This window comes from Rousettus aegyptiacus, unplaced genomic scaffold (assembly GCF_014176215.1).
Source record: "Rousettus aegyptiacus isolate mRouAeg1 unplaced genomic scaffold, mRouAeg1.p scaffold_m13_p_1, whole genome shotgun sequence".
Lineage (NCBI taxonomy): Eukaryota > Metazoa > Chordata > Mammalia > Chiroptera > Pteropodidae > Rousettus > Rousettus aegyptiacus.
The window spans coordinates 174,543,956-174,562,721 of NW_023416284.1; the positions used below are offsets into that span (position 1 = coordinate 174,543,956).

The window sequence follows — 18,766 nt, forward strand, 5'->3', positions numbered from 1 at the left end:
AAAAGTGGACAACTCCTGGAAAAGTTCCAAAGAGAAAGAAAGGTTAACCTTGCCTCGATGTTTACTCTTGTTTGCATTCCTTAAAAGGTCGGTTCATACCAATAGCTTAAAAAAATATTTTGCGTTTTTATCTAAAATGAATTGGGGTCGGTTCTAGGTTTATATAATCATTAACAGGTTTTTCAGCTATGAGAGCGTTCGAGGGAAGATCATGTGTGGCAGGGGATAAATCTTTGTGGGACTATTCCTGCACTTCGCGAGATGTCCAGCCAGCTTTCTGGTCCCACCCACCAAATGCTAACAGCCCCCTCCCGATCACCAAGAGACCATATCCACCCTCAGGGTGGTACCCTGCCCACTGGGAGGTGACAACCCCTCCACGCCCCAGTTCTCTTGCTTGTAAAGCTAGAGAAAATAACATGACCCAACGGAAATGATGTGTATTAAGCATGTCGGAGCCGTTCCTGGCCTGGATGAGTCTTTGCTAGGGGTAGCAAGTGTTTAGCTTCCTTGAGGACCTGCTGGGTGCTTTTTTATATGTGTTTTCATGTGTGATAACCCCAGGATGTAGCTACCAGAATAAACCCCATTTTACAGGGGAGGAAAGCGGGCCTCGGCATGAGTCAGTGGTTGCCCAACGGCAAACAGCCAATGCCAGCGGGAGTAGGGACTTGCACCCTACGCCCCTGGCCCCCAGGCCTGTGCTCTAACCACTGTGCTCCTAAATGCTTACATTTATTTCGTATCATCATTATGTTGCCCTGTGCATAGCACATAACAGGCACCAAATAAATGTTTTTTGAATAAAAAAAAAAAAACTTAGTACACATCAGTTTACTGAATGACTTACCTACTGGTAAATGCATCTGAATTTCCACTAGGCTTTTTGTGGTGAAAACGGGCATATTTTCCCAGCGGTTTGTTGAAGCAATAATTAAAAGGATAATTAAAAAAGAGTAAAAGGTCTCGAAAAAAGCTATGAAAGAAGTTTTGAGCTTTAGGAATGTCTGACCTGACCTTGACTGTTTGCATTTGAGAAATGCAAATTTATTTTCAATGAGTTATGAAGCCCATCCCTACTTATTCTAAATAATAATGTGCTCATAATGCGGTTCTGCTTACCATCATAATATGTAGAATTAAATAGGACCCTTGTCAAAACATTGTCTTGCATAGATCAAAGCTATGAAAATTAACATAAAGTGATTTTAACATGTGCTCCAGAGGTTAAACTTGACTCTTAAAATTCATAAACTGCGTAAGCTTTTTGAGAATTTAAAAAAAAAATAAATCCATTGCACAATGACTTTTAAATTTACATTGTATGACTGCTATATTATCCATCCCATCTTGGCTGAGAACCTTCAGCCTGCAAAGAGTCAAATGACCCCAATATAATTATAAACTATGTTTTAGCAAATTGCAATTATATGAGATTGTTTTTAAACTTTTAGCAACTTTTTATAATTTTATAATACAACAGTATTGTACTGCTGTTCTCATACAAAGAAAATAGGATTTTGAGCAGGAAGTATTAGGAAGCTGGTCATTGCTGAAGGAATAGCAGATTCTTTGGCAGACCTCTTTACAGCTTTTGGGGGCAGAGAAAGAAATTCTGACGTTAGTGTTTTCTAAAAGTCTCAACCTTTTACCAGCATCAGCCAGAAATGTTGTTTTAACCATTGATGCTTTGATAGAAATAATATCAATTTTAAAAAACTACCTAAGGTTTAAAAGGTAAATTAACTACCTTTTAATTAATTAATTAAAAGTTTAATTAAACTACCTAAGGTAAATTACCTTATGCTTGGCTATCCAGTTCAAAATAAAGCAGAGTAAAGGGGTAATTTCAGTGATGAGCGAGGTAGCTGAGTGTGATGATAAAGACCTCTTTCAGTAGAAGAATTCAAATAGAATTGTAAAATGGAAACTAACTATCAGCCTTAGATTAATTGGCAAAGCCTTTAAAGGCACACCGATTTATTCAGGAACGTGACAAGAATGTTTACAGTCATCTCTATACTCATTATTCCGGAAGTCCTAGCCATGTCGTAAAACAAAATCAATAACAGTATAAGTATTGGAATGGAAGAGTCACATTTTTCATTTTTATGTGTAGTATGATTGTGTAACTAGAAAATTCAAGAAACTTAAGTAATAAAAGCTTTAGGTGGCTAGTTGGATGTAGCGTAAACATGTAAAAGTCAATAGTTTTATATCAGCAGTAAAGTTTGATGCTATAATACGGGAAATAGCCTATTTATATGTGTCCCGAAGACTATAAATAACCTAAGAATAAATGTAACAACAAATTAGCGTACAGAAAAAAAAATAACTATAAAAGTTTATTGAAAGACTCAGAGCAAGACCTCAATCAATGGCGAGACACATAGCATGTCCTTGGATGAGAACGATCGGTGTTAAAACAATCATTCTCTGTGAGACTAACATGTGAAAGACTATAAAATAACTATTCTAGTCAATACTGTATCATCCTACATAGGTACGATAAAAGCTACGGACGAAGATGAGCTTCCTAGTTATATTAATAACAGCGTTTGTCTGGATTCTAGAATAAATTCATGAGGATAGACAAGAAAAAGTTTTTTTGAAATAATAATGGGTAACTTACCCGACGCTATTAAAACAAGATAAAACTGCCACAATAATAAAGAGGGACCGGCAAAACTGATACCAGAAGAACACCCTAGTATCCTTAAATAGACTATTTCATTATATATGAAAATTAATAATTCGATGCAGATGACATCTCAAACTAGTGGTGAATGGATGGACTAATGTTTAAATTATGTTCAGGCATTTGGCTATTAATTTCAAAACATAAACTTCAGAGTCTTGTATCTTAATATATTTAAAGTTAAGAGAGATTAAATTTTAATGTGGAAGTTAAAACTGAAAGCTTGAAGAAAAAAAGCATAAAAAAGTTTAGTATTATAGTTGTAAAAGATTTATATGTAACATGGAAAGATGTTCATGACATGTAAAAAGAAAGCAAGTTGTAAAACAATATTAATAACAATATATTTCTCATTGTTAAGAATCATGAGATAAATACCTATACATGCAATAAAAAGGTTTAGAAGCATATCATCAAATGATTACTTTTATTTATCTGTGGGAAATGAAGTCATGGTGACTTTCACTTTATCCTTTATGTTCTTTTAGTATTCTGGAAATTTTTACAATTAGTGTTTGTTACTTTTGTTTAAAAAAAAAAAATCAGCGTGAAAAATCCGAACTAACCTGACGTGCAGAGTTAGGGAGAAGCATTCGGGGAACAAGCAAATGAACGGAGATGGAAAAGTGCCGGTGCGTTCTGGGGGTGGTTTCACGGGGCTGAGAGGTGAGGGAGATGAACTTCCTGGTTAGATGAGGTCATTCTGGAGGGGAATAAATGCCCATCGGAAACGCTATGCTTTCTATCACTGGGGGAGATAAACTGACAGTTTTTCAGTGGTGGTTCCGGCAAGACTCTCCCGAGAAGATGGGATGGGAGGCAAGCCTTGAAAAATGGTTAAGATGCAATCCCGCGCAGCGGGACAGAGAGGAGAGAGGTCGGCACGTGTTCAAGGAATCGCCAGCAGTTCAGTCAACCCAGAGGTGTGGCAGGGAAGACAGCTTGGTGGCATGTTCTCAATGTCCTTAAAAGTCATCGATTAGAGTTTATATAGTTTCTCATCCATGAAGACTTCCAGAGTGATGGCCTAAAGAGTCGTGGGGACCAGGACGCCCCCGAAGATGGCTTCCTTCCCAGCCCCCATCTCACACCAAGCAGCTCTTTCCACCTTCCCGAAGACAGGAAGTGAGTGGGCAAGGAGGGGCCAAGGTCTCATCCCGTGGGGCTCCCTCCCCCACGAGGAGCTCATCACAGTTAGAGAGGAGGCTGCTGTACACCCAGCAAATCACCACTTCTGGGCTTGCCCACGAGGCGAGATCTCAGAAGTACACTGCTGGGTGGAAAAAAACAGGTCATAGAATTGCAAGCGCAGTCTGACACATTTTAAACACACAAAAACAACTCTGTATTTGTTTATGTCTTGTACATATGTAGAAGTATGAAACCATGAACTGGATCAGCACCAAGTTAGTAAGACTCGCTGATTCCGGGCAGAAGGGAGGGAGCTGAACTGGGGGCCGTGCCTGGGAGGCTGCAACCCTATCTTCTTTCTAGAAGGAAAATGAGCCATTGTGGCAAAATGGTAATGTTAGTTAGTTCTGCGTGGGGTGAGGGTGGGAAGAAGAGAGTGTGGGTCTGTAATTTAGGAGACAGGCTGAGGCTGGAGCCATAGATTGGCAGTTGTGATTAGTCTGTGGTCAGGTGTTTACTTAAGAGCTAAAGCCAAATGTTACTGGTGCTGTTTAGTGGGTCAGGGGCTCTCGGTCACTCTCCGGCAGGAGTGATGGTTCGCATACTGCCACCCACACTCTTCCATTTCCCTTGGGGTGAACAGTAGAGATGTGGACAATAGCTGACCGGGGGTAAACGGGCTGACCGAGCTGTGGGGAGACTTTCTCTGCACACTAAACTGGAAGAAATGAGCAAGGCTGTGAGACTCCGCGGTGTTTCCCTCGTAGGCTCTCTCCAGAGGCAGTGAGGAGGGCCTTTCATCCACTAAATACTCCTTATTCCACACCAGGATGTTCAGTTGTTTTAACGAATGAGGTTTTTATATGTTTGAGCGTTTATTCACACAGATATTCTGAATTTCAAACACTGGTGATCTGAGTACCTTCTTTTGATTCCTACTCCTCTTATTTAGTCCTTTTTGTTTGTTTGTTTGTTTTATAAAGTTGCATGAGTGTTTTAATTGACAGTGGGTCATTTTACTTCTTAGAGTCAGTTAATAATGTAATAACTTCTAAAAATATTTAAAACAATTATGAAAATAGTTTCTTGCCTCGAAAAAAACACATTTCTTTGTTTATCATACACACACAAAGAAGACAGGATTTAGAGTGAGAAAAGTTCTTGAAATCCGACAAACAGGAAGCCCACTGGAGTCCAGCACGTATATCCAGTGTCCTCGCAGACCGACACACAGACCGGTTTCCGCTGTCTTATTCAGTTCTGTGTGGGGAGTTTGTGAACAGACTCTCAGTTATCTTCGGTGGTGGAGCTTCGGGGCATCTACTCAAAGAGTTACAGCCACATCTGAGCCTCCAAAACTTTAGCTCTTCCATCAGCAAAACTTTGAGCAAATCTCACATCTTTTCTAAATTAAAAATGTAATCTTGACTCCAGTCCCAGAGTTAGTGTTGTGCAGAGAGAAAACACTGTGTCATGTTCAAATAATGTGCAAACAGAAATGATAGAAATCAAAAATGCTATAACGTTTCTCAGTAGGCTCTGTTTTCGCAAATGGGTCAGTTAGGATTAGGGTGACCCAAAGCAAATAGAAGTTTGTTTCTCTGTCACGTGAAAGAAATGCAGGGTAGACAGTCTGATAAAGCAGCCACTCACTCTGTCATCAGGGACTCTGCTGCCGGGGAATCCAGGAGAGTTGCAGAAGCTCCAGCCATCACATCTCTGTGCCAGCCTGCGGGAAGGAAGACGAGAGGCATAGCCCCTCTCTCAGGAGCCTTCCTAGACTTACAACAGCTTCTGTTTACACCTCATTAATAACCCGGGTCCCACAACCATACCTAGCTGCAAGAGAAACTAAGTCATTTTCTGATTCAATATGGTCTCTTTTAAATAGAAAGGCAAGTTGCTAATCCACATTAGTATAGTTCAAGAGGTTTTCCCAGGCACAGAATTGAGTTGATGCCGAGTCATCTATGTCACTGTCTCCATTCCCTTCCTAACGACATCTGCCAGGCGGCCAGGCAGGGTTTAAGAGGGGAGGCCTTTGACTTCTCTACACAGACGTACTCAGGACTTTCTTCTAAATCCACCAAACTGACCAGCCCTCTTTCATGCTTACATAAAGGTCACTTTTGAAAGACAGTTTAAAACATGCTCAAAAGTAAGATCGGTTTTATAAATCATGACTCATAGTAGCATATTATGTAATAAATTATTATTTGAAAAAGGTTACTGTCTTAGGGAAATGCTCCACATTTCTTAGGTTAATTGAAAAGACTGGGATACAAAAGTGTTTTAAGAGCATGGCACTCATTATGTCGAAGGTAAAAGCATGTAGGTAGAGATGCTATCTCTGTGAAGACGGCGCTCACCTGCTTTTCAGGAATTCATCTCAGAAATTTGCAAGTCAAGTGAGCCTCGTGAACCTTGTTTTAATGCTTATCTTTTGCCAATAGAATAAACGTTAAATATTTGTATACACAGAGCATTTTCCTGTATAATACAAATAATCTTTTTTTTCAGCGGCTTGACCTTAGTCAGACCCACTTCTAGATACTAGGCCAGGCTGGAGATGCACCAAGCGGGAAAGAGAGAGAGATGGGCAAATCGAGGGTTTGTTCTTCGTTCAAACAAACTGAGACTTACACCAAGCTTTGGTTTCAGTTCCTTCTGGGCTTAGGGACGGGGAGGAGGTGGGGAGGTTGGAACCCAAGAATTATTCCTGCCTCAGTTCCCTTTTCCCTATAAAACATCTCTACCAGCTATCCCAAGGACACCATTCCCCTGTCAACACTGGAGACAGAGCTAGGAACATGGTTACAGTGGAAACGGTGAAAGGGACCTGATTCGTTTTCTTCTTCATGTCAGATTTTCCAAATAATATATCATTAATGATATATTTCTAATAATATATTCCTTCTGTAAAGAGAGAAGATTATTTTGAAAATAAGCCAGAGAAAAAATATGCTCATCCATCCTTTTCAAGGCTATCTTTTTTTTTTAACTAATAATTTCTTTATTGCATGTATATGCGTTGTTACACAGCCTCATGGTATACATTTCACATGTACATATTTGATATAATGCTTTCTAAATTGTATTTTATACAGTGCATTGTATACGGTACATTGGTTAGACATTTATATAGTTGATGATACTTTAGTTTGAGTGTTTTTACAGATGTAAATATGAATGACTGGCGTTCTCTGCGTGACCTCATTTGTTCCGTTAAGTCGAATCCTTGCAAGGTCCGATTCCAGTGGGCAGGCGGCGGGCCTTGTCTCACGCTGGTGCCCTTGTCACACGTGCTGAAGGGAGCGTGGAAAGCAGGGCGGTGCAGACCGTTCCCGCCTCTGCGCCCCAAAATAGAGCCATAGGACGAGTGAGAATAACACGGCATTTGTGACCCTAAATGTACACATGATGGCTGGTGAGATCGGGGGCGTTGTTCCCGTGAGCTGCCCGCGCTGTTTGCACCAGCGCTGGCCAGAATGGGGCCAGGCCTGAATGGTCATTTACGTGACCGTCTCGTGGGAGACTGGTAACGCGAGACGTGACTGTGAAACCAGCAACGGAATCGACTGTCTTGTGACACAAATCTGCTTTCCCTTACTATGCGTGATATATCCCGTATTTCTAGCCTCGGCTCTATCTTGTTTTAATTCTGGTCGCAACCCAGGACAGCAGTCCCTCCTCATCCGTATCCCTTCCTGTGGTTTCAATTACCTGCGGTCAACCACAGTCTGATTACATTAAATGGAAAACTCCAGAAATAAGCAATCCGTACGTTTTTGCTCGGGCTCTGTTTTGAGTAGCGTGATGAAGCCTGTTGTCTTGCTCCGTCCCGCCCAGGACGTGAATCGTCCCTTTGTCCAGCATTTCCACGCTGTCTGTGTTCCCTGCCCGAGAGCACTTAGTCGCTGTCTTGGTGATCAGATCAACTGTCGCAGAATCTCAGCGCTTGTGGTCACGGAACCCCGATTCTGCTTGCTAAGGGCCCCACAGCGCAAGAGTGGTGACGCCGCCGGTTCAGAAATGCCAAAGAGAAGCCCTAGAGAGCTTCCTGTGCGTGAAAAGGTGAAAGTTCTCAATTCAAATGAGGAAAGAGAAAATTGTATGCTGAGGTTGCTAAGGTCTGTGGTAAGAATGAATCTTCTATCTGTGAGACTGTGAAGCAGGGAAGAGAAACCAATGCAGATTTAGCTGTCACACCTCAGCCTGCAAAAGTTAAGATGGAGAAGGCATTACATTTGTGGGCGGACAACACGAACAGGAAAAGTATTTGGTGCTACCCGAGGCTGCAGGCATCCGCCGGGCGTCTGGTTTTGTGACACGCTAATGGGTCACTACCTCTAATTCGAAAATCCCTGTTCTGGGCGGGTTTACTTACTAAATATGTGATAGAATCTGCCTCCTTTCACACTTAAAATGTTTTCCTTCTGTCTTAATTCCTTCTATAACCAAAGTGGTCATACTAGGAATGTTGGTATATTCCATTTGTTTTCAAACTCAGTAATTTTATTTTCACTTGCTAAGTTTCTTAACACTTGCAGGAAAAGCGATTCCAGTCCCCACCCCGGGAACCTTTAAGATAAAATACACTTACATATGACAGTTATACTTTTTTCCTCCATGCGTTTGTCTTCGTGAACTGCTCAAGCAAAAAAGTTCTCGTTCATCTTTTCATTATTTCAAGTTAAGGCATGGCCGTAACAAAGCCTTCAGGTCTCAGGGGCTGCAGGAGGACAGCTCTGCCCCCACACAGTCATCCAGAATTCCAGGCCTCTAGCCGGAACTTCGGGACACCACATGTTTGCTAAAAACGGAAGGGTTAAATCCCTGGTCATAGCAATGACATTGTACAAATGCTCATGATCCCTACCAGAAGATGGGAACTATTTGGATAATAGATTCGTGAATTTAATTCAGTTGGATTTTAATGAGAGATAAAAATTACATGTATGATTTAATTTTCATCTTAATTTTTTTTTCCCAAAATTAAATTTCGCTTTGGCCAAAATCATTTTACAAAACAAGATGATTAACGATGGGTCCAAATAATGTGAACCAGTGTCTGTGACCAATTAACTCCGCAGAGAAAGCAAAGTCTGGCTTCTGAAACCAGGCACATCTCCATGGCGTTATTGGTATTTTTGAAGTTTTTATTACTACCAAAAATATAGGGTTCCAGTGGACCTATGTCCTTTTTATACTTAACTTATCTTTTTCCCTTTCCCCAATAACTTTCTCATGTGTTGTATATGACTAATAAACTTCCCCTAATATGAATAAAAACATTGCCATCAACAAAAACATAAGAAAGACAGACACATGCTACTGTCAATAATAGGGTCATCTTTTTACTGGTTTCTTCTTCCTTTAGATCTCCCAATGTGTGCCCAGTTGATCTGTATACTCTATAGAAATTTGACCCTGAAACATTTAATCAAATCGAAGAGGGTCATAGATCAAATAGACAACTCCAAAACAGCTTCAGGATTTAATTTTTTTTCGTAAAATTTCATAGACAAGATGAGCTGTATCCTCAAAATTAATATGTTCTGAATCATGTTCACTTGTTTTTCAGCTGTAGTATTAATACTGAGTTTCCAGTGTAGCGAATTTAATAGTTCAACCTGGTTTACTTAGTCTCCTTATAATAATTTTAAAAAATATATTGAAATTCTCGAAGGCTACCCCACCTTGCGCTCAAGTCTAGAATTCTGCTTCTGTGACCTAAGACTCCACTTTCCCTGAGTTTATCTGCAGACGGCTGCAGCTGAATAGACTGTGGTTACATGGAGTAGAAAAAGATAGTTTGAAGAGTCTAGTTTCCATTTCCTTCAGCCTTGTTCAGGAAGTATAGTATAGTCCACAGCACTTCAGAATGAGGTTCCGTCCAGCATATACCTTACTTCTTCCTGTACAAAAGTTTTATTTTTATTTCTGATTTGTTGTGAGAAAGTAAAGTGCCGACTGACTGAAAACTACAGTTTTATTCCCCACTCTGTTTACAAAAAATTCTTTTGAGAATTAAGTTAGCAAAATCTGCCCAGAGCAGATGTATTTCTTATCTCAGCCCATGTTAAGCCATGCTGATTGCGAGGACTAGCTCTTCTGTAAGACCTCTAACAGTCCATAAATTCAAGTTTGTGTCCAAAAGTAATGGGAAACTCAATATGTTTTATATTTGATATATGTGTTTGTTGCATGTATCATGTTGAGAGAAGAATTATTACCATTATAAAGTGGCTATGAAACCCGAAAATTCTAATCCTCTGCGTACACATGGACTAAAGGACCCCTTAGCGACATAGCAAGCTGGAAATTCAATTTGCAGTTCTAGTGACAACATTCGGCATGTCAAGTAGCCAGAAACTCAAGGAAGAATTATCTTGGTGCTTTAATTTAATTCTTAGAGTCCAAGGAGCATTTTCCCCAGAGTAAAAACAAAAATGAGAATTTCAGATCCAGAGTATTCATTGCCTTTTCTCCCACTGTGTACCGGTGGTAATAACAGGAACAGGCCGTTTGAAAAAGAAAACCAATGCTTGCTTGAGAGTCGGAGTCGCTCACTTCCCAACCAGTGATGGTTGGGTACCAAGCCCGGGTGGACCTGGGCCTTGGGGCTTCCTACTCCCTGATGCCGCCCCAGGTGCTGCACTATTGTTGGCATGTAGACCAAGAACTAAGAGTGGGTGGTGATTCGTCATCCCTAAATGAATTGCTCCAAGAGAGAAAGCAAATTTCTGGATTCAGTCAGAAAAAAAAAAAAAAGAAAGGAAGGGAGGGAGGGAGGAAGGGAAGAAGGGAGGAAGGAAGGGCCTATCATAGTGGAGAAGACTCCAGATTCCATGCTGTGTGTTACCGCAGCACGTCCACATTACAGTGAGAGAACAAGTCTGGGCACACCTATTAGAGTTCAGAAACAGAATCAGAGCTACTTCTCATAGAGCTATTTCTCAATCAAAATATTGACGTATCAGGTGTGATGATTTTCACTGGACTCAAAACTTACCAAGCAGTGGAGCTTGAGAATGCTCCATGCCCCGTTGATATATGAGGCAGGCATAGACTGCAGTCAGATGGGCCTTGGTTTCAATCCAAGCTCTATCACCTTAGAGCTGTGTGACTCTATTTAAGCGTTCTAATACCTAACTTCCTAAGCTGTAAGCGGAGCAGAAAGATACCTCACAGGCGCTGAAGAGTGAAACGAGACAGGCGATGTCTAGTACACTGCCTGGCACGTGGACCGTGCTTAGTAAGCGTTAGTTCTGCGCCTCCCACTGTGCCCCAGTTGCTAACTAGAATAGCTTCTTCCCTTCTTACATGTTTCTTCTCGGCAGTAAGACTGACCATTGCCATTACCTATGTTGTCCCACGTTGATTTTTCCCCGCCCATCGCTCCCTTCTTCCTTAGGAAGTTAGCGCAGCAAGTCCCCAGTGAGACACTCCTTTTCATGGCTGGAACCGCCATGTCTTAGCGAGCACACTGTTGACGCAGCACGCGAGACTGAGCTGAACAGGATTTTTACTGTGATGGTTATATATCCAGATCTTATGGTGTGTAAGGTTATCGTTAATGTAATAGTTTATAGTTGTGTAGTTTTTTATTCTAATGCATCTGTAACATTCTCAGGAACAGTCTCTAGAAAGTTCAAGGCCCCTTGGTCATGACGAAACTACAGCAGAGCATCTCAGTCTCTGTCGGCATTTTGAGGAGACAATTCTGGTTTGGGTGTTTGTTGGTTGGTTGGTTGGTTTATTTGTGGGGGGGGGGGCCAGTGTCCTGTGGATTATATGATGTTTAGTAGTATTCATGACCTCTGCCTACTAGATGCCAGGGACAACCACCAAAAATTACTCCAGACATTGCCACATGTCCCCTGGGGGGCAGGATCATCCCCAGGTGACAACCACTGATCTACATTTATGGTTTGCGATTCCATAGAAATGAGTTCAGTAAATGTACTAAAGCAGGAGACCATTCAGAAGTAAGTGTGAAACAGAACTGAATTCAAATTTACCAGCATAATGGTAAATAAATAAAAATTTTAAACCACCCAGGGGAATTCATGCAAGAAAAAAACAAAAAGGGAAAGAAGAAGGATTGGAAAGATGTTTTTTTTTTTTACTAGGTAATTAATCTTTTTCATCTTTGTCATGTTAAAATAGCCTGTTTCCTTGTGTGTTTTTACCACCCAAAGTCAGAACTCCTTCCGTCACATGCAATGAAATATGTAGGTAATGTATTACTGAATTGTACACTTGAAACCTGTATAATTATTTTAACCAATGTCACTCCAGTAAATTGATAAAATAAAGTAATAAAATAAATTCAACACCAAAAAAAATAAATAAGTAAAGTAAAATAAAAAGTGTACCATTTCTTCACTAAATGGAGACATGAGTCCAGGGGTGATTGCTTAAATGCCAGGCAGCATTCTAGAAGTTCAGTAATTGGTGGATGAGAAAAAATGAAGGTTTTTCCTAATGCTAGGATGCATGCATTTAATCAGAATTGCTTCTGAGTAGAATGCCAGGTGGTGCAGATCGTGTACTATGGAAAGTTGAGCTCTGGGCAGGACATCAGGAGGACCCGGGCACCACAGTGTGCGCGTGGCCCACGAAGCTAGCAGAAGACGTTAGTTCCCTCCTGGGGCTAGAATTTTTGAACCCATATTTTATAGGGCCTGCCTGCAGGGCAATGATGTCAAGGCTTTTTCTTTTTCTTTCAATTAGCCCTTCAGTGACTACTACTTATCTGAGTCCTAAATTGTCATTGAATTTCAGTTGTATTTTTTTGTGAACTGCTGGTTAGAGACATGATAGAATCATTTGAGATGTAAAAATCCTTTCTCTGCTGCATTGAAGAATTTCGTAGCTATCCTGTGTGCCTCCCAGCAGTGTGTAGTTGTTCGTTGTTTTCGTTTACTTGGTGCAGTGTGACTCACAATGTCCTAGCAGATCAATGTGGAAGGCCAGCCACCTGGTTGTCCAATACTGGGTTTTGCTCTCCAGCTGAACCCAGAGCTCTGTTTCCTGTCCAGGTTACTAACAGTATTTGTCCAAATAATTAATCCCTTTCCAACCCAGATCCACTGACACTTCCTTTCTGAGAAGATTATGCGTTTTGACATTTGAATCAAGCCATGCTGCAAAATCACTATCTAATAGCTTCTGTGCTCGCACAATAAGAGTATTAGTCAGTGTTTCCTGTTTTCATTCATGTTGAAAGTTGACTAGCTGTAACCCCCACATAAAAGAGATTGCCAAGACAAATAATTGCTATGGCACGTGCAAAGATTTTCTCGCAAGCCTTTTTAAATATGCAGCTTTCAGAAGTCTACAGTGCATGCTTTTCAGGAATTCTGAATCATAGAAAGGGTACTTGCTTCGTGACTTAAGAACGAGTCTATATTAAAATCAACTTTAAATAATTATTCAGCCCATATCGCATGTAAAATTAAGGACAACAAATAGAATGAGGGAATAAATTGCTTATTTTGGATCACTAGGAAAACATACAGGTTTTCCTATGTTGACAAATCTCAGGAAGCGCCAAGGAAATGGAATCTGACAGTAAAAGTGGCTTGTCTCCTTCTCATACCATGACCCACTGAGACACACACAGTCCTCTATGGAAATCGTCGTTTGTTGATGGCACCTTACTTATTCAATGGCCCTAGCTTTTGTATTTCCTGATGGTACATCAGCATACCTTTCCCACACTCTGTTTTCCTTAGAAGCCCGATATTTGAAAATAAATAACGTAAAAATGATAACATGAAGTATTTCAGAACAGTTTTCAAAGTGTAAGAATTTGGTACTTCTGTTTTCCGTTTTTTTTGTTTTTTGTTTTTTCTCCCCTCCTCCCCCGCAATCATTTCCCTTCATATTTCCTTGGCATTTGGAAGCTACAATACCTGCACCTTTATTACCATGTCCTGTTTTCTTCCCTGAGGTTCTCCTTGTTAATACTTTTTATTTTCCAATTTGTCTCTTAAAACATGAATTTAAGCTTAGCTAGACTATGTAAACATTTCAGATCGTCATAGCTTTATCAGATATGACATTTACATCTTTTATTAAAACTGTTTTGGCATTGTGAAAAAAAAAGGTATGATAGGGAGGTGTAAGAACATTTTTAATTCTGTGTAATTCTGTTCTGTGTGTTTATCTACCTGTCTCCATTGAGTGAGAGCCTTTAGATCATCATTGGTTCCAAGTCCCACTCTGAAAGTTGCTGCATATCTTTATTAATTCATTTATATGTAGCAGATACTGTATTAGGTCTTGGAGATACAAAGATGAATGAGATATGGCCCCTGCCCTCCAAGTGAGAGAAGAAACTTAAGTTTAATTAAGGTGCCACCTACAAAGCTAGATATGGGCACCACGAGGGAGCAAACCAGAGGGCTGGCAGGGGCAGCTAACTCTGCCTGAGAGGGCCAGGGCAGCGGCCAGGAAATGGGACATCCGACCTGAGGCCCTCCCTCGCCCATCCCCCAACTCCTTATTTCTCGTCCTGGAGAAACCTGCTTGTCCCTCAGAGCCTGGCTCTACCGTCAGCTTTCTCCAAACCTCTCAGACAAAACCTATTCTTCCCAAGGCTCTGCTGTCCAGTTCTCTCGCATCCAGTAGCAGGTGGCCTCTCCACCCACATCCCTGGAATGCCTCAGGTTAGGGACTCTGAGGCGGGACTTCTGCCCCTGAGGAAGTGCCTGGACGTAGCAGGAATTCAACCAATGCTTAAGACTTGACTATGATTTCTAGCAAGTGAGGAGACCTGTTCTTTGGGTGACAACGATGCAGACCATTTTTGTGAGCTCCCATATGCACCAAAAAGCAGTAACTTAGTACTTTTTACGTGCGTCACCCACTTTGTCCTTTCAACAAGTCACATGAGGACTTTTGAGACTGAAACAGAGTAAACAACTCACCAAGTTCGCACAGCTGGGAGGGATTCTGGATCCCGTCCGTCTGCCTGTCCGTGGTCTCTGACTCTGGCAAGCAGGACAGTCACCTGTAATCGGCACTGATGGCCTTGCTGTCTTTTTCCCTAGTGGAAGCCCAGTCTGTAATGACCTTTGACAAAGCCCACAGGATATTCCTCTTCTGCGGTCCACGACACCACCACTGTGCCAAAGTTAACATTGCTTTTACCACGGCCACCACTGGCACAGGGATTGTGACCATCAACCATCATCTCTGGTTTTGACTACTACTAGTAAAATCTCTAGAATTGTCCCAAATACTGTATAGAAAGGAACATCTTCTACTCCAGTGGTCCCCAACTCCTGGCCGGCAGACTGGTGCCAGTCCGTGGCCTGTTAGGAACCGGGCCGCACAGCAGGAGGTGAGCAGGAGGTGGGCCAGCAAAGCTTCATCTGTATCTGCAGCCGCTCCCCAGCGCCAGCATCACCGGTGGCCTCAGCTCCACCACAGATCATCAGGCGGTAGATTCTCAGGAGCACCGGTCCCTGGTGCCAGAAAGGTCGAGGACCGCTTGTGTACTTCTTTAAATTGTTCTGCTACATGTCTTGTTCAAAGAAAATATAATAAAGGAAAAAATGACTTGTAGCTATACTCATTCCAAATTGAATATTTTTAAAGGAATATTTTTTCATTTTGTCGAAAGCATATCAACAGTCATAAAATTTTTTAACATACTCTGGCTCCGTACTCTTACCCTTGGGAATTTATTCCAAGAATATAATTTAAAAGAGGTTAAAGCTCATACGCACAGATATTTTGCAGCATTATTTGTATTGGAAACAAGCCAAATGTCCGATAACAGGGAACAATTTATAAATCTTGGTACATCAACGTAACAAAATTATAAACTGCCACTTATAATGATAAATTTCGAAAGTTTGTAATACTGGAGGAAAACCTGTGATAATTCTAAAGTAACGGAGTGGAACTACAAAATTCTACCTATTGTATAAAAATTATATGGGCATATGAAGTACTAAAAGGAAACTATAAAGAATTAGATCAACCGTTTGATGTATTCAGAGTCTGAAATTATGTGTGACATTTTTGTCGTTTTTATTTCCTTGATTCTTTTTAAAATATGCATATTCAAGGAATACTTGGGACAGAGATCTTCATTTGTTCACGATTTAAATATTTTGATTTTATCTCAATAAATGTTTTTTTCCTGTAATTCCTGTCTCTGCTGTAAATTAGGTCTTGGTTGTACTGTCAGAATATGGAGTATATTTCATAAATATTTAGTTTCTATTACATTAATAGTGCTCCTTTCCTAGAGCAGTGTGCTTCTCAAATTTTAATGGGCATTCATCTCACCTGGAGATCTTATTCAAATGCTGATTTTGATCCAATAGGTCTGGGGTAAGGCCTGAGATTCTGCATTGCTAACAAGCCTCCAGGTGGCGCTGGTGCTGCCGGTCCCAGAGCGCATGCTCCTGTGCGTGCTGCCGCCGGCTGCTGACCGGGGTCAGTGGCGTTGTCTTGGAAAGCAGCACTGGACGTTCACTCCGCTCCCTCCACGCTTGCCACAGTAACAGTTGTAGCAGTTCGGGGCGAGGGGAGGGGATGCCGAAAGATGAGTGCCATCCGGGAGGAAAAACGTTTCCTCCACTCCTCCGAATTCTTCCCGCTGATTTAAGAAGCAAATTGACATGTGACAGATTAACAGGAACAAATCAAGTTTAATTTGGAACATGCGCGGACCGCATAAGAATATGGGGCTTGCAGGCAGTCAGTTATTGGGGCTTATATTCCATTCTGACCTAATGAGAAGGGGCAGGAGTCTGGGACTTCGAAGGGGAGGAGAACAGTTCACATGGGGATGGAAAAACAAATGTTTGCTGGGCCATGCAGAGACAGTGGGACAGAGAGGACTTTGGTCCCCAAGCACCGTGGACTGTCCCCCACCAACCTAGGCCATATTCTCTGTAGATAGCTCTGGTGATAATGTTCTGCCTGGACAAGGCCTTTTTTTTTTTTTTTTTTTTTTTTTGTAAATTCTTTTAGTTAAGAGGGAGGTAAAAATCTCTTCCTGAGCCTTTTTGGGTTGCAGTTGTTTTCAGCTCAAAATAATCTACATGCCAGGATGGCACATTCTGGGAAGACTCATTGTAAACCCCAATAGTGTCTCTGTGGTTATGGCATAAAGATGCAATCATATCAAGCCTGATGATCAGCCTCCTTAAGCCACTCAGCTAACTTGAATTTTGTCAGTCAGCAGAAATGACCAAGTAGCACTAAAATAAATGAGTCTACGAGTCTGATATAAGGAGTGAGAAAGGATTTTCTATGGTAATTATGCTAGCAGTGTTCTTTGATTCAATTTGGAACTCCATTAAAAAGTTGAAAATCCCAGCTGTGTAAAGACAAGCTTCGTTCTGAGTTATACCAGGAAAAAAAAAAATCAAGACCTTGGCCAAGGCACTGTGGTGTGAAGTAGAGAGCCATCTTTTCAGGGAATGTAAGGAAGTAGAACGTTTTCTGCAGCTGGGGGGAAATCAGTTTACCTTTGCATACGAGCAAAGTGCAGGGCTGTGTAGTCACCTGGACGTGACGGGGAATTTAAGCTCTCCTTGGGATCCGAACCAGACCTATGATTGCCAAACCCTACTATTGTTTTTAGAAGGGTAACAGCAACTTTCCAACTTGATTCCCCACAGTGACGGAAGCTGGCTTCGGCGCCGACATTGGCATGGAGAAATTCTTCAACATCAAGTGTCGAGCTTCTGGCTTGGTGCCCAACGTAGTCGTGCTGGTGGCAACAGTGCGAGCCCTGAAGATGCACGGAGGCGGGCCAAGTGTGAGTCTCGTACTCCCTAGTTAAAAAAAAAAAAAAAAAAAAGTTTTTAATTAAGATAAAGCAGAAGTTAGCATTTGGAATATTGAAACCTGCTTAATAATTCCAGTCTTCTGTAACGTCTTTCTCTTTTTATATAAATCTCCATGATAGGGCCCTTAAAGTTTAGTATAATAATACGCACAAAGTTATTTCTGTGCAGGGTTTTGGAAAGGAGCATAATGTAACCACTTTTTAGTCCTAAGATTCATTATCTGAAACTCATATTAGCATTTTATAACCCCACGGTAATGGAAGGGTAGAGGCTCTGGTTCCTGAATAGAGCACATATGGATTAGAGTGATCGCTCTTGTGAGTGAAATTATTCAGTGTTTCTACAGATAGCTTCTTGGTTCACTGATGCTACATCTCATCAGATTTCAGCTAGAACTATGTTCCTTCTGTTTCTGTTTATTGTGACTTCACTCTATAACCATTACAACACTGGGTTATTTCTAAGAGAGCTTTACTGAGAAAACAAATTCTGTTTTAATATTTTTAAAGATCTTTGATGTTAACCTATATTATTATATATAGAATTTATTATTATTTCCACAGTAAAGGTATAGTGTTTTTCTTTTTTTATTTTTATGTATTCTCAAAGGAAGAATATGAAATGATGTACTGATTGTTTTTGAAATAGTATAATTTGGCGTGGCTTTGTCATTGACACTATTAATATATGTTAGACAAACTGCCAAATCTGATTGCTTAGTTGGTAGATTATTTTCACAAAAGTTACATAATTAACAATTGTTACATAGCAAAACAAATAACAGTTTTGCCATCATGAAACACCTTAACGTGCATTGTTTAATCATCTGAGCAACTCTTTGTCCTAAGAGAGGCAGACATTATTTGATACCATTTTACAGATGAGGAAGTTGAGGTTTGAGGGTTTAGGGGATGTATTACCAGATCAGCAGAGAGCCAGATATGAAGACCGTCACTTAGAGACAATCCTCATATTCTGTCCACTGTGCAGAGCCGCATGTTAATGTAGAATAAGCAGTTTCTGAACCCCAGATCCACCCATAACACCAGACACAGAAGCACTTCATTTTAGCCTGCAGCTTCATCATTATTGCAAATGGAAGGTTGGCATA

General features: G+C 41.0%; 1 protein-coding gene across 2 annotated transcripts in view; it reads left to right on the plus strand.

Moving 5' to 3' along the window:
- Positions 1–18,766, plus strand: part of MTHFD1L (methylenetetrahydrofolate dehydrogenase (NADP+ dependent) 1 like) — a 166,082-nt gene that overhangs the window by 82,804 nt on the left and 64,512 nt on the right. For both annotated transcript variants that reach the window (XM_016149137.2, XM_036222676.1), the window contains exon 21: positions 17,485–17,624. In XM_016149137.2, coding sequence (XP_016004623.2) covers positions 17,485–17,624 — 140 coding nt within the window. The remainder of the gene's footprint in view (positions 1–17,484; positions 17,625–18,766) is intronic.